This window comes from Gouania willdenowi, chromosome 8, assembly GCF_900634775.1.
Source record: "Gouania willdenowi chromosome 8, fGouWil2.1, whole genome shotgun sequence".
Lineage (NCBI taxonomy): Eukaryota > Metazoa > Chordata > Actinopteri > Blenniiformes > Gobiesocidae > Gouania > Gouania willdenowi.
In genome coordinates this window covers 30,841,040-30,855,501 of record NC_041051.1, presented here as the reverse complement: position 1 = coordinate 30,855,501, position 14,462 = coordinate 30,841,040, and the positions used below count along the sequence as shown (strand labels likewise).

The window sequence follows — 14,462 nt, the reverse complement described above, 5'->3', positions numbered from 1 at the left end:
TTATTAAATTTGTGTATTTCGAGGTGCTGAGATATTTACAACTGAATTATTTGGTCATTTACACAATTATTCATGTTGTCTCAGTCATCGTGGTGCATGACTTATTTTTTAATTCTTCACAGCTGTAATTTCAGCAAATACATCTGATAATAACTTCACTTAAACTGCCATTACGTTATTTAAGAATGAAAACAAATCACCAAATGAAACAAAACAAGGCATTTTTATTTATAAAATTAGACATTCACACATGCATTTTTTTTTTTTTTTTACACGAGCAGATTTCTGTAATCTTGTGTTTAAATAAAGTTTCCGTTTATTGTCGTATCTTAAAATGCATCCCAGTGTTGATTTGTTTTCTCCATCTTTCGTTTGAGAGTTGACGGACAGCGGAGGATCGTGCATATTTCCTGAATATCATGCAGATGAAACATATCCCATAATATGGCAGAGAAAGTGTGCGTTTCTATAAAGTATTTCAGCCGATCATACAACGTTGATAACCATAACTCGTATGGTTTCATTAATTCACAGCACAGGAAAAGTCAGAAAAATCCATCCAGTGTTTGAACACTTTCTGCGCCTCCTAGGCTTTTATTTTGAAATTATTTGGGTACGTACAAAAGTCTGAGGTCCCTGAGATTACATCCGTTTTGAAGCCTTTTTTTTGTGTTTCTATTTTTTTGCAGAAAGTAAATCCAGGCCTTTTTGCTTCTGAATGAATCTGTGTCATTTGATCCCGTTGATGAGAACTTCCCGAGCCTTCACGATCCCAGACGTTCCCGATCCAGGTTCATCTTCTGGAAGAAGGCCTTTCCGAACTCGTAGGTGCTGATCATGACCGCGCAGGCTGGAGCCACTTTGATCACGCGGGGCATAAAACCTGCAGAATAAAAAATAAATAGATCGTAGTGTGACCACGGCGATAAGCAGGATCAGATGTTTGTTTTTGACGCGGAGCAGCATCAGGTACCTGCGAACAGGCCTCTGTAGCCCAGGTCGGCCCAGATCTCCTTCATGATGAGCCACGTGGATGTGCGAGTCCTGGAGGAAACTAGAGAGAGCAGGAGTTTCCTGTTAGTGCGCACATCAAATTTTAGTGCCTTTTCTGAACATTATTTCTATTTTCAGGACATTTTCAGCATTAATAAACCCTTTCCACCACTTTTCCACCTAATATCACATGTTGACCCATTATGTTCACGTTTAACCTCTTCTCATCATATTTTATGCTTATTTTTGCCAATTTAACCACATTCACAATTTGTCATGCCCATTATTTGCCAGTTTAAACTAATTGTTCCTATTTTTTTAATTACATTACCCCAACCCCCCCTCCATTTTTGCAACTTTTAAGCCAATATTGACACTTTGAACTGTTTTTAAATCACTTTTTCTGTACATTTTTGGCCACTCTAATTTAGTGATAGACCAATACATCGGCCGGCCAATATAATCGGTCGATGTTTGGTTTTTTTACGTGTAACGCATCGGCCGATGCGGGCTGCTGCGTTCACTGATCCGCATTATTTACAGAGAGCAGAAATATGTTTTACTTGTTCTTGTTCTACATCACCTGTTTTTGGCAGTGGCTATCCGTACGGTTGCCCTATCAATATACCAACATTCTATTTGTACACAGCACCCCTCATTGGCCAATTTAGGTCACGTAACTAAGACTAAACCTAACCGTAAACCTAACCCTAAAAATTGTTGTGATATAGGGTTATAACCCTAACCCTAAGGCGTTACGTACATATACTTTGGTAAATATACCAATAGCACCTGTACTTTTTTTAATATTTGTTAAATATTTTTTACTTGTCGTTGTACCGCAACCTTGTTAATTTCAATAAATGTTCCTTTTTAAAAAATGGAGACTTGTACCATTTGTTATAACCATTGTGTAATTTTTATGATGTAAATTGAAGGAGAAAAAGTAGTATCGGCTTCAAATATCAACTCAAGAAAATCAGCAGTCCGTATTGGTCATCGGCTCAGGCTGATGGGGAAAAAAAAAAATCGGTATCGGTCCTGAAAAATCTATATCTGTCTATCCCTACTCTAATTTGACTTCAAGAAACTAAGAATATTTTTTAAACAATTTCAGCTAATTCTTGCTTATTTTTTACCCTCTTTCTGCAACTACGTCAAACTTAACATATTTTAATCACTTTTTCACATATTTTTTGCTCCTTTTAATGCACTTTTGCTACATTACTCCCATTTCTGCCATTTCTCCATCAAATTTCAATAATGCCTTTTCTGCACATTTTTCCCACTTCCAAGAAGATGAAATAGAAACGAAACGGATACGTGTGAACGCTGAAACTGAATCAAGTCCCAACTTCCATGTCACTAGTTATTACGATCAGCAGCTGAATCAATGCACAAACCCTTTTCTAATTTTCCTCTTCAGAGATTCCTGCGGGCGACGGTTTCACCGACTACAGTCACCCGCTGAATATCCCAACATTCCCCCTGACGCACACCCACCTCCTCCCAGTGTGTCCATCTCTCCCAGTTGGATCTGCCTTCGTGTCTTGACCACGTCAAAGGGCAGTGTCAGGACGGCAGCGATCTGAAACGTACGAGGAGAGGACAGAGTCAGAAGGTCCTGGATTCATGGACAGAATGGATAAAGTCCAGATGAACTCACAGATCCAGAGACGGCTCCGGCCGTGAAGCTGATGGAGAAGTTGGCGTGCGGCGTCCGCGCCTGCTCACACAGGTACGCCTTCACCAGCTCATAGTTGAACCAGTAGAGAGCTGAAAAACCAACACAAACTTTCACAATAAAACTGTTGGTGACTTCAGCAGCTGGACCTGGTGGTGTGCGATATGTTGTATGTTATATTATGATTTATATCCTGATAACCATGTTCAACTGTATTCATATAGCTCAAAAAAACTAAAATGACATGAAATGAAAATGGTCATTTATATTTATATATATATATATATATATATATATATCCCAAAATAGATGGTTTCTCCTTAGAGTTGTGATTTGTAAATTTGTATGGAGAAAAGCCACCAGGGGGTGCAAAAAACAAACAATAATGGCCACTGCTATCGTTTTAAACCGTACCTGTAGTGAATTTTACTTGTAAGCTCCGTCAAAATTAACACTTCCCTTTGTGAGACAGTGGGCTGATATTTTAAAGCGTTTTGAGACTAGTTCAGTGTAAGGATAAAGTGCTATATAAATTAAATTCATTTACCATTGATGTTATGTGATTGCTTTCAGTCGTTTTGTCAGTTTTAGGAGTCATTTTGTGTATTTTTGCAGTTGTCAATTTTTTTTTTAAGATTCAAGTAATTTTGTGTATTCTTCCTGATTTTGAGCCTTTCAGTTTTTGTTTTAATCTTTAATTTTTTAATGATATTTCTATGTATATTTGCAGTAGTCTCGTGTTTTTTAAAAAAAGTTTTGTTTTTTCCCCGTTTAGTGTGTTATTGAAGTTATGTAATTTTTTTCTTGTCTTTTTGGAGTCATTTTATGTATTTTTGTTTTAATATTTAAAACATGTATTAATCATGATATTTGTGTATATTTGGAGTTGTCTCATGATTAAAAAAAAGTCATTTTATGTATTTTTGTTGTAATTGTGTACTATTTATAATATATATATATATATATATTTTTTTTTTTTTTCAAATAAAATCATTTTGGGTATTTTTCCTGTTTTGTGTGTTTCAGGAGTTATTTTGTGTATTTTTGTTGTCTATGATTTCATGCCATTTTGTCCATTTTTGTTGTTGCTTTGTATTTTATGAGTCATAATGAGTATTTGTGTTTTGAAATTGCCATATACATGTTATTTTTGTGTATATTTGTAGTTGTCTTGTTTTTTTATTTTTTGTAATTTTGTGTATTATTCTTGTTTTGTCTGTTATTGAAGTTGTGTGAATTTCTTCGATTGCTTTGTGTGTTTTGAGTTATTTTGTGCATTATATTGTTTGTTATTTTTGTGTATATTTGCAGTTGTCTTATGTTTTTAAAAAAATGTAATTTGTATAGGTTTCCTGTTTTGTGTGTTTTTGGAGTTATTTTGTGTATTTTTGGAGTTACTTTGTGTATTTTTGGAGTTACTTTGTGTATTTTTGGAGTAAATTTGTGTATTTTATTATTATGTTGTTTTTGTGTACATCTGCAGTCGTTTTATGTTTATTCAAAAACAGTTATTGTGTGTATTTTTGCTGTTTTGTGTGTTTTTGGAGACGTTTTGTGTGTTTTTGGAGACGTTTTGTGCGTTTGCTTTGGGGGGCTGATTATGATGTGTGATTTATTTCCACTGCTGTCCCGTGTGGCGTTGGAGATCTTACCAGAGAAGGGGACGTCTCTCAGGACTGTCGGCCCCCACCCTCTCCACAGCGACAGCACACCGTCCTGGGCCACTGCCGAGCGGATACACACACGCAGCTCGCTGTAGGGCAGCCGACGGGACTGCATCTTAGTGCGCACCAGCTCCAGAGGACTGATCACCGTCACGGCTCCCACTGGGACGCAGAGCAGTCAGAGGCTGGGGTCACGACGGGAGCACAGTGTGTGTGTGTGTGTGTGTGTGTGTGGGGGGGGGGCGCTTACATCGGGCGAGGCCGCCAGCTAACAGGGGGACGTGGTTGCCCTGGAAACCCAGACTGAAGCGTAGAGCGTCTCGTAGTTGGTCGTAGCAGGTGAAGTAGATGATGGTGGCGGGAACGGCCATGACACTGCAAAAAGAGAAGGAACCAATAGGAACGCTCCACAAACAGGAAGTAGAAAGAAACCTGACACATTACTGCCTCAGTTGGACTGATTTTAATTTTTAAATTCTGTCATTTAGTGTAGTTGTGTTTATTTTGTGTGTATTTTGGAGCCTTTTTGTGTATCTTTGTGGTTTTTTTTGTCATTTTTGAGTATTTATGTGTGTTTGTTGTAATTTTGTATATTTTCCTTAAGTTTTAATGTATTTATGTTGTTGTTTTGAGTTTTTTTCTGTCATTTTGTGTAGTTATGTTTATTTTAAGTGTATTTTTTAGTTGTTTTGTGTGTTTCTGGAGCAAATTTGTGTATTGTATTATCAAGTCTACTTTGGAAGTCATTTTGTGTTTTTTTTGTTGTCATACTATGTGTTTTCTGTCATTTGTCATTTGTATATTTTTCAGTCTTTTTTGTGTGTTTATGTTGTGTTTTTGTATATTTTCCTGTGGTTTTAATGTATTTATATTCTTGCTTTGAGCATTTAAGGAGTCATTTTGTGTATTTTTGTTGTTGTTGGGCATATTTTTTTGTCATTTTGTTTATTTTACGTGTTTTTTGGTCATTTTGTGTTTTTTTGTTTTCATACTGTGTTTTTCTGTCATTTTTAAATAGGATTAAACACATTTCTAAATGTTTCCAATTCATAATAATCAGCTCTTATTCTAATAAAGAGACGAGATGATAAAATGTGATTTTCATTCAGGTCAGTCTAAGTGGAGTTTGCATGTTCTCTCTGAGCTTGTGTTGATCCGACAATGTTCTGCATGTCGTTCAATCAAAACTCTTGAAATTAGAGCCAGATTTAGGTTTAATTATTTTTTTTACCAATAATATAAGCTGAAAAAAAATAAAGGATGAAATTTGTAATAAATTCAAAAATATATCTTTAAACACTAAAAAACAACAAATATATTTAGGTAAATGTTAAACTGAAGTATGTGACAGGTTTCATCACTTTTAAGTCAGTTGGTGTGATGGAAGTTAGCGTTATCAAAAGCAAAGCTTGAATACTTTTCAACGCTGAGTTTGCATGTTCTCTCTGAGCGTGAAAAAACACTCACAGCGTTGGTGGGAGTCCGCTCCACAGAGAACGCAGACCTTCGTGACGCGTGATCTTCACAAACGCGTCCTGAAGGAAAACCAGTTTCAGTCTGAAGTGTGTGTGTGCATGTGTGTGTGTGTGTGTGTTGTTGCTCACCAGAGTCCCGCTGAAATGAGTGGGGGCTGCGTACCAGCTGCTGCAGCTGGTCCCATTCCGACACACGTAGATATGATCCATCAGACCGTTGCAATACAGAAAACACTTCCCTGTGGGAGGAACACATTAATTTAGTCACAAAATGTTTGCCTGTGCAAAACCGTTGTCAACAATCCACCTTTAATGCTGCCTGTTGTAACCAAACTTTAACATGTTGTGAGAGGTGTTTATTTAGTTTAAAACACAAGGGAAAAGTCTTTATGCCAGTAGAGCATAGAGTTTCAGGAGGTCTAGTGATATATAAAGGTGTAGTGAACACAAAGAGAAGCACAAAGCCATACACACACTCCATTGTGTCCTTGGAGAGGAACAGAAGGAAATCCACTCGGTTCTGTTCTGTAGATCAGCTTTTGTGGAGATTATTGAGATTCAACTATGGATAAGTGCAATATTAATATGTGAAATACGATCCACTGTCACCCTGTCCAGGGAATAGCCCCGCCCCCTATCGCCTGAAGAAAGCTGGAGATAGGCACCAGTAGACAGCCCCTCTGATCACCACCAACATACCCATGTGGGTAAAGTGCCTTGCCCAAGGACACAACGACAATGACTTGGATAGAGTGGGATATGAACCCCCAACCCTACGGTTATTGGAGGACCCGCTCTACCACTGCGCCACCCTACTTAATTTGCATTAGCTTTACTAGTAACATTAGTAAACAAGTACTACTCAAGAGATTTTAAGTGTACTAGTAAACAATTATGTTTTACCAGTAAATAAAAAAATATATATATATATATAAATATATAATATAAAGTAAAATCATCTAATAGACAATTGTGTCACTAGGAAGGAACACTAGTCAAGCTTTGTGTTTTAACTAGTAACATAATCTACTTCACTAGTACAGTGTACTCACGCACAGTACAGTACAAGCCCCCCACATGTGAGTGGGGGACATGACTAGTAGTTTAACTACGGTTACTATCACCGATATCACGTTTAGATGTTTACAAACACAACAGGTTTGTGTGTGAGAAGTGAGCGAGTCACGGTCGTGTCAGTGACCACGATGGTAACCAGAGGACAGGAACGCCGTCTTCGCTGTCGTCCGTTTACTCACGGCTGATTACAGTGAAGTTGCGATGGCTCAGGGGTCGACAACCCACGTGTCGTCATTAGGTCTTCTGCTGCTACGATGAATCAGCTCCTTCTCTTTACTCAGGCTATCTAATCAATCACTGAAGTTCTCTTGTGTTATTGACCAATCATCACGTGCCTGTTCTACACCATGTGACAAGTGACGCTCATTTATCAACCAGCAGTGAAACAGGAGACTGTGGGCGTCCATCTTAAATGAATAAAGGATCTTTGACAGTGAAGTCCCGCCCCCTCAGTGACAGAGCAAGCCAAGCCAGACCTTTTCTCATTTTGTATATTTGTCATTTTTGTGTTTATATTCTCACTTTTTATATTGACCTGCAATTTTAATGTAGTTATATTCTTGTTTTGAGTGTATATGGAGTCATTTTGTGTATTTCTGTTGTTGTTTGGCATATTTTTATGTCATTTTGTGTAGTTATGTTTATTCTGTGTGTGTTTGAGTCATTTTGTGTATCTTTGTTGTCATTCTATGTGTTTTTCTGTCATTTTGTGTAGTTATGTTTATTTTGTGTATGTTTTTTTGAGTCATTTTGTGTATCTGTGTTGTCCTTCTATGTGTTTTTCTGTCATTTTTGTGTATTTATGTTTCTTTTGTGTGTTGTTGGAGCAATTGTGTGTATTGTTTTATTGGGTCTACTTTAGAAGTCATTTTGTGTATCTTTGTTGTTATGCTATGTATTTTTCTGTCATTTCGTAATTTTTGTAGTTTTACATGTTTATCTTATCATTTTGTAAATGTTCTAGTATTATTGTATAGTGTTTAAGGAGTAATTTTGTACATTTCAGTTGTTGTTCTGCATATTTTTCTGTCATTTTGTGTTATGTTTATTTTGTGTGTTTTTTCATTTTGTGTAGCTTTGTTGTCACATGTTTTTCTGTCATTCGTATATTTTTTGTCATTTTTATGTATTTTCCTGAAGTTTTAATGTATTTATTTTGTTGTTATGAGTGTTTATGGGGTCATTTTGTGTATTTATGTTGTTGGGCATCATGTTGTTTTCTGTCATTTTGTGTAGTTATTTTTATTTTGTGTGTGTATTTTAGTCATTTTGTGTGTTTTAAGGAGCCATTTGTGTATCTTTGTTATCATGCTATGAATTTTTCTGCCATTTTTGTAGTTTTAGAAGTGAATTTGCATCTTTTTGCTCGTAATTGTGTACATTTTCCTGTGGTTTTGTGCATATATTTGTTGTTCCTTTTGCATGCTCTGAGTGATACTCACATTTTGACGGGCGGGAGACGCCGGCCCAAGAAGCCGAGCCACAGGCTAAAGCTGCGAGAGGAAGCAGAACAAAGAGCAGCAGACGGACACGAGTGAAGCAGGATGAGAACTGGAGGCAAAGCAGCAAACCAGCATCACATGCACTCATACACCTGTTTCTTCAAACTCTGGCTTCCACCCAAATTGCATCACACACACCCACTTCAAAGATTGTGTGAATTTTATTTTCACAATATATTTTTCACAAATAAAATATCTCAGATGATGGTGTAAAAGTTTGACTCTTAAATTGTAATCAATACCATATATAATATTATTTCAAAATATAATTCCCAATTTGTATTAAGAAAATATTGTATTGTTTTAAAGAAATAATCATGATAATAGAAAAATAAATATATTATTATTATCATCATCATTATTATTGAACAATGTTTTTAACCAGTGGTTCCCAAACTGGGGGATGTGCACCCTAAAGGGGACGTGATGTCATGACATGTCGGGCTGAAAAATAATTTTTTTCTTTGCACTCAAACAACTTTATTACCACTGTTCTAAAAGATTTAATCACACTGTGTTGTTTTGTTTATTTTTATTAAGATAGATTTGTTATTTTTAAACATTTATTTATTTATTTAAATAATAAATGTTTATCAGTAGCTCAGAAAAAAAAGGTTCATCTTAAACTAAGGAAAGCTAAACTTGTATCATCTCAGGATCAAACTGCTCCTTTTGAAGAAATTCAATTCAATTGACATTTTCCTTGATTTGGTGTGTGTGTGCGTGTGTGTGTGTGTCTGTGTGTCTATTAAATCGTGGTCCTACCTTGGTGGAACGGCCTCTGCTGAGCCTGCAGCCTGATCTTCACAACGTCCAGCGGTGTGACTGCAGCCAATTACAAACCACCAATAAAACATCGTCTATAATGTCTAACACCTGCACTTCTTCATATTTCCTGTCTCACCAAACACAGACGTGAGGAGGGCTCCAGTGCCCGAGGCCAGCATCTGCTGCACAGGAGAGATGGAGGTGGTCCGCTCCCCCATCATGAAGCACCTGTCGGGGAGGAAGGAGAAGAACGTCAAACCAGGGACTAGGGAGCGTCTCCCAGCACCACAGCAGACTGGACATGTGTGACACCACAGGAGGATCCGTGTTACATAAAACAATTAGGTTGGAGTGGTGTGTGTGTGTGTGTGTGTGTGTGTGTGTAACCTTACACCCTGTGTGGATCAGTCCCCTGTTATTTCAGGAGGATTGTAACACACGACCCTTTGGGAAGTTACACAAAGAGACAGACAGGACGAGAACACAGAGAAAGTAAACAAAGTCACCAGCAGGTGGTGCTGTAGAGCAGTGGTTATCAAACGTTTTATGCTCAACTACCCCCTTTCTCTAACTTTTGAATACTACATTTTACTCAGAATTCTGTTGACTAACAACTATAAATCATAATGATGAATGAATGAGTGATAACACACATTTTAAAGAAACTCATTTAGTAAATATGTGGAAATAAACAGTATTTAGTGCATCCTGAATAGATTTATTTCTATAGTTTTTATCATTTCTGGTCATCTCGCTTCTGATGTGGGATGAAGACTGAATGTTGGTTCATCAGTTCATGTTCTAATCAAGATCATTTCTATCATCATTTTGTGTGTTTTAGTGTCATTTTGTTGTTTTTATCATTCAGAATATTTTTGTTTTATTTAAATTAATCTCTCTCAGTGTGTGTGTTTTTGGTGTTGTGTAGTTGTTTCTTATGTCGTTTTGTATGTTTCTCTGTTATTTTTGTGTATTTTGCAGTGATCTTGGTTATTTCTCTCTCATTTAGCGTGTCTTTGGTGTCATTTTGTGTATTTTGTTGTTATTTGTCAGTTCTTTTTATTAGTCAGTATATTTTTCTCTTATTTTGTGTGTTTTTGTTGTCATTTTGTTAGTTGCTGGTGAGATTATTGTTAATTGTAATTTTTTGACTAAAAATAAACATTATAAAAGTCCATATTTTAATGCTTTCATCTGTTAATTTTCATCTCTAAAAATTTTTTTTGAACAAAATGTTATTTCTTGTCTCTACAGTGTCTGGTTAGTGAGTATTATTAGTGGAGGACCTATACCAAGCATGAGTAACATATAAATACAGGCAATCAGGATCGACTGCTGCTCATTAATGCTGACCCAAGTAGAATCTGTGTGTTGCAATAATGGGTTTGGTTTATTGGTTTAATGGTTTAAGTCCAGATTTTTTGCTCTTCTCTCTTCATGTCGTCTACAAAACAGCAGTTGGAACTGTCACTGCCTGAGGTCACTTATATTTTCAGCTCACGGATTTTCTTTATCAAATTTCGGTAAACTAAAGAGGTTTACATCGACTTTTTTAACTTTCACTGATTTTTAGAGCAACCCAAAGCAGCACAAGTTGTTATTTTGACTGAAAAAGCTGCTAAATCTTGTTTGTTGTTGGGTTCTTTCTTTCTTACTATAAATTTTGAACTTTGAGATGACTTTGTTGTATTTATCTAAATAAATAAAGTTGAATTGAATGATCCTGAATGCTTCACCTCATATAGAACTAAATGGACTAAAAGGGGCGATTCACGTCATCAGTGGCCACGTTTACATGGGAGCTTTAATTCCTCTTTAAAGCGGAATACAAGTTAGTTAATTCCTCTTTAACCTGTCCTTGTACCCATATAATTCCTAATGCTAATTCAATTCCGAATTACAGCTAATTCCGAATTAAGTGGCTGATTTATTCCGTTTTTAATTCCAAATGAGATAATTCCTCTTTCTTGTAAACACTTCACTTGCCTAATTCCGCTTTAAGTTAATTCGGATCGATTTGCGCTTGCGCGATGAGGCGCAGGTGACAACATAATCCAAGATAACGGCGGCCCGGACTCCAGCCTAGACTATTTAATAAGAGCCTTAAAAGACATGGATATAATGAAAAGAGTGGATGGACGGAGGCATAAACATGCAGACTTTCACACGGACCTCAGTATACACGGTGAAAACAGTTCTCATGTGTGGTGTTCTGTGATGTAACAGACAATTAAAGGTTTGTTGTGTGTTTTTCCTGATAGACGTGATACGTCACGTTCTCCCCGTCCAATCAGAGCCTTCCCAACCCACAGACCTAAAGCGGAATTAACGAAAGCCAAACAAACCTGTTTTCCATGTAAACCTCGTTCGGGAATTTCCATTTCCATGTAAACACGAAGCGGAACACTTTAATTCCGAATGATTTAATTCGGAATTAAAAAACATCATGTAACCGTGGCCAATGATGTCATTTCAACATGGCGGCGCACAGGCTCTCCAACGGTAAACTAGTCCCATTTTTAAAAGATAATAAAATGAATATGGCGCAAAACAATGTGTTTTTTAGGCATAGATCTTCTAATAAGGACATTTCAAAGGTTTTAGGTCACATTTGTAAAAAAACGGTGGAGGATCCCAGTTTAAATGTGTGTTTCAGGGTCAGTGAGAGATGGTTGAATAAGCCGAGATAATCAGAGGTGGTTTCAGATCGATTAGAGAGTCTGGGCGGAGATGTGAGGACGTTAAAAAAAGGCTGATATCTTATCTGTTCCATGCAGTTCTCTAACGCTGACCCGCCTCTCAACGTGTGCGACACACACACACACACCAACACAAACACACAACAAATCACACAAACTCCCAGCTCAGAGAACAGAAACATAAAGGAGGGTTCTGGTGGAGTTCTCTGGTGTTTTCTGGCTCTATCTGGTTTTACTGGGACGGTTTAACAGAGGCGTCGCACTGCAGCAGCTGCTTTCAGACGACAATGACCGTGCACTTCTGTTAATGATCCCTACAAGGATCAGAGTTCTCTGCAGTAAAATACAGCTGCGTTGGTTTCACTGTAGTTCATGTGTTGTCCCACATGTACATACCTTACAGTGACTGAAAAAAAAAGGTTCAAATCCTGACTTTTGTCCATTTTTTCACTGTTTGGAATTTAAAGGCCGAGTTCAGATGTTTTCATTCTAAATCAGACTCCTTACACTGTCCATGACATACATACATACATACATATATATGTATATACATATATATAATGACTGTTCTGATTTAATTTAATCCAAACCAAAGTGAATACATGAAACAGTATTAATCAAGTTCACAAAATTAACATTTGAAAATAATATTCGGACATAACGAAATGAAAGAAGATTAAAGAGAGTAGAAGAACAATGTCTCACCAAACCTTCAGAGACTTTATTCATCATCACTCAAATGTTTTATATACTTGTGATCTATAAGTTAATCATGAATAAAACATGCCAGTACATGATACATTAATTATTCTATGAATAGTGAATGTGACTCCTGAATTTACATATTCTCTATAATAGAGGAACTTCTAATAGGATTTAAATATATCATGATTTGTGTATTTTTTTCACAAGAGATATTTATTTTCAAACGATTGAAAATTGTTCCTCATTTCTTCTTATTATTGTGTTAGTTATATTTATTACTATTGTGTTTAATTTTGCTTTCTGCTTAGTACAATAACAACAATAATAATAATTTTCTACTAAAGGCCATGAGTGACATCAGCAGCTTGTTCTCCTTCAGCACGTGGGGCTTTACTTACTCTGATGCGTTTGTCGCATTATTTAAAATAATATAATGTAGTGAAATGTTTCTAATAAAGCAGCAGTATTAGCATTAGTATTAGTAATTGTTATCCAAAGTGTCCATAAATGAATAATTCTCATTGTATGAATACTTTTGAGTGGATTTAATGTGTTTACATCTGGTTCTAAGGTGAACTGGAACACATTCCCAGGTGATCCACAGCGACTGGGAACACTTTGTACTTTCACACGTTCTTCCTTTGTTTACATGTTTTCCTGCTGAATTATTGTAGATTAAACATTAAACAAACACTACTTGGATAACATTGCAGTGTGTCTGTGGCCTGGTAGGCCTCCAGCCGGCCTGTCTGCTCACCTCTACTGGATCTTCTTCCAGCCCGCTGGAGAAACCCGACTGTCCTCGTCCATGAGTCCGCCTGAAGAACGTCCCTCAGCGGCTAACACGCTCCGTGCTACCCGCTCTCCGTCTTCCATCGGTGACAGGAGGCCTGTGAACAGTCGGTTCTGTGGGGCTAAAAGCCCGCATATGAATGAGGGTTACACGCAGGCCCACTGCGCACGTATCCCGCGCACAGATCGAACAAAGGTGTGGAGCGTTAGCGGCTATGCTAGCTAAAGACGTAAGGCTCGTGCGTGTGGTGTACAGGTCAGCGCTGATTGGCCCCGCTCACTGTAGAGGCTTCTCTGGCGCCCTCTAACGGACAAATGCTGCAGTGCACCTCCAGAACTGCTTTTTCAGATACTAGTGCAGTGCCCGTAGCTTTAATATTTAGCACTGTAATATAGGTTAGCATACATCTGCAGCTTGCTGAAAGAGAGAGAGAAAGAGGTGTGTGTGTGTGTGTGTGTGTATGCAGCTCGTTAATATTTAGTGCTAATATTTAGCACTGTAATATATAGGCTACATATATCGTGAAAGCCTATTTTTATTTTTATTTTATAATTTTGTATTATTATAATTACTCACCTTGGTTACAAACGTTACTCAATGAGGAACTGAGGACACTTGCTGGTCAATATTTACATTTTTTATTTTTATTTATTTTTTTACAGTATTTTTTAGGATATTAGGCCGACGGAGTTATGGCTATGTGTTTCATTGCATACATAATCGCCAATTAGTATTAAATATGATATAAAAGCATTATGCATATCTTTATCTTTTGCCCTTTTCTCTTCTTGTTCCCTCCTTCTCTTTCTGAACTGGGCACCTGATTGCTTTTTCCACTTTTAATTTTCCATCCTTCATGAATCAGCACGCGCATCGCAAATAATGGCGACCAGCCACTCTGACTCAGTCTGTGCAGGTGGCAACTCACCTCAAGCGGTGTTGCCAGGTTGGATTTGTTTGCACCCAATTATACGTCTCTGGATCTGGAAAAATAGAATCTGGCCCGTTGGCCTGACGAATGTCCAGGTGAAATTACAGTTCTTCCCTACACCCACACTGGGGCGCCTGGTGAGGGCGGCGGAGGTAATTCTATTAGTTTCTG

General features: G+C 37.3%; 1 protein-coding gene across 2 annotated transcripts; it reads right to left on the bottom strand.

The window, feature by feature from the left end:
* Window positions 1–271: 271 nt before the first annotated feature.
* Window positions 272–13,604, bottom strand: slc25a39 (solute carrier family 25 member 39). Of its 2 annotated transcripts, XM_028454268.1 has the most exons (12): window positions 13,325–13,603; window positions 9,300–9,391; window positions 9,161–9,220; window positions 8,336–8,386; window positions 5,946–6,055; window positions 5,809–5,876; window positions 4,592–4,716; window positions 4,330–4,503; window positions 2,660–2,769; window positions 2,497–2,581; window positions 974–1,054; window positions 272–883 (listed from the first exon to the last, which is right to left on the bottom strand). In XM_028454268.1, the coding sequence occupies exons 2-12, from the start codon at window positions 9,382–9,384 to the stop codon at window positions 765–767; spliced, it is 1,068 nt and encodes a 355-aa protein (XP_028310069.1). In that variant the 5' UTR covers window positions 9,385–9,391; window positions 13,325–13,603; the 3' UTR covers window positions 272–764. The 2 variants fall into 2 exon arrangements, with proteins under 2 accessions (XP_028310069.1, XP_028310071.1); XM_028454270.1 differs by lacking the exon at window positions 8,336–8,386 and having other exon boundaries at window positions 13,325–13,604.
* Window positions 13,605–14,462: the final 858 nt, after the last annotated feature.

What these genes read in the sequence shown, in the direction of transcription:
- slc25a39 (XM_028454268.1), bottom strand. Translation starts at nt 9,384, where the DNA reads ATGATGGGGGAGCGGACCACCTCCATCTCTCCTGTGCAGCAGATGCTG. An exon ending in CCTCCTCACGTCTGTGTTTG is followed by an intron (nt 9,221 to 9,299) that starts GTGAGACAGGAA and finishes AATTGGCTGCAG; the next exon opens with TCACACCGCTGGACGTTGTG. An exon ending in AGCTGGCGGCCTCGCCCGAT is followed by an intron (nt 4,504 to 4,591) that starts GTAAGCGCCCCC and finishes TCTGCGTCCCAG; the next exon opens with TGGGAGCCGTGACGGTGATC.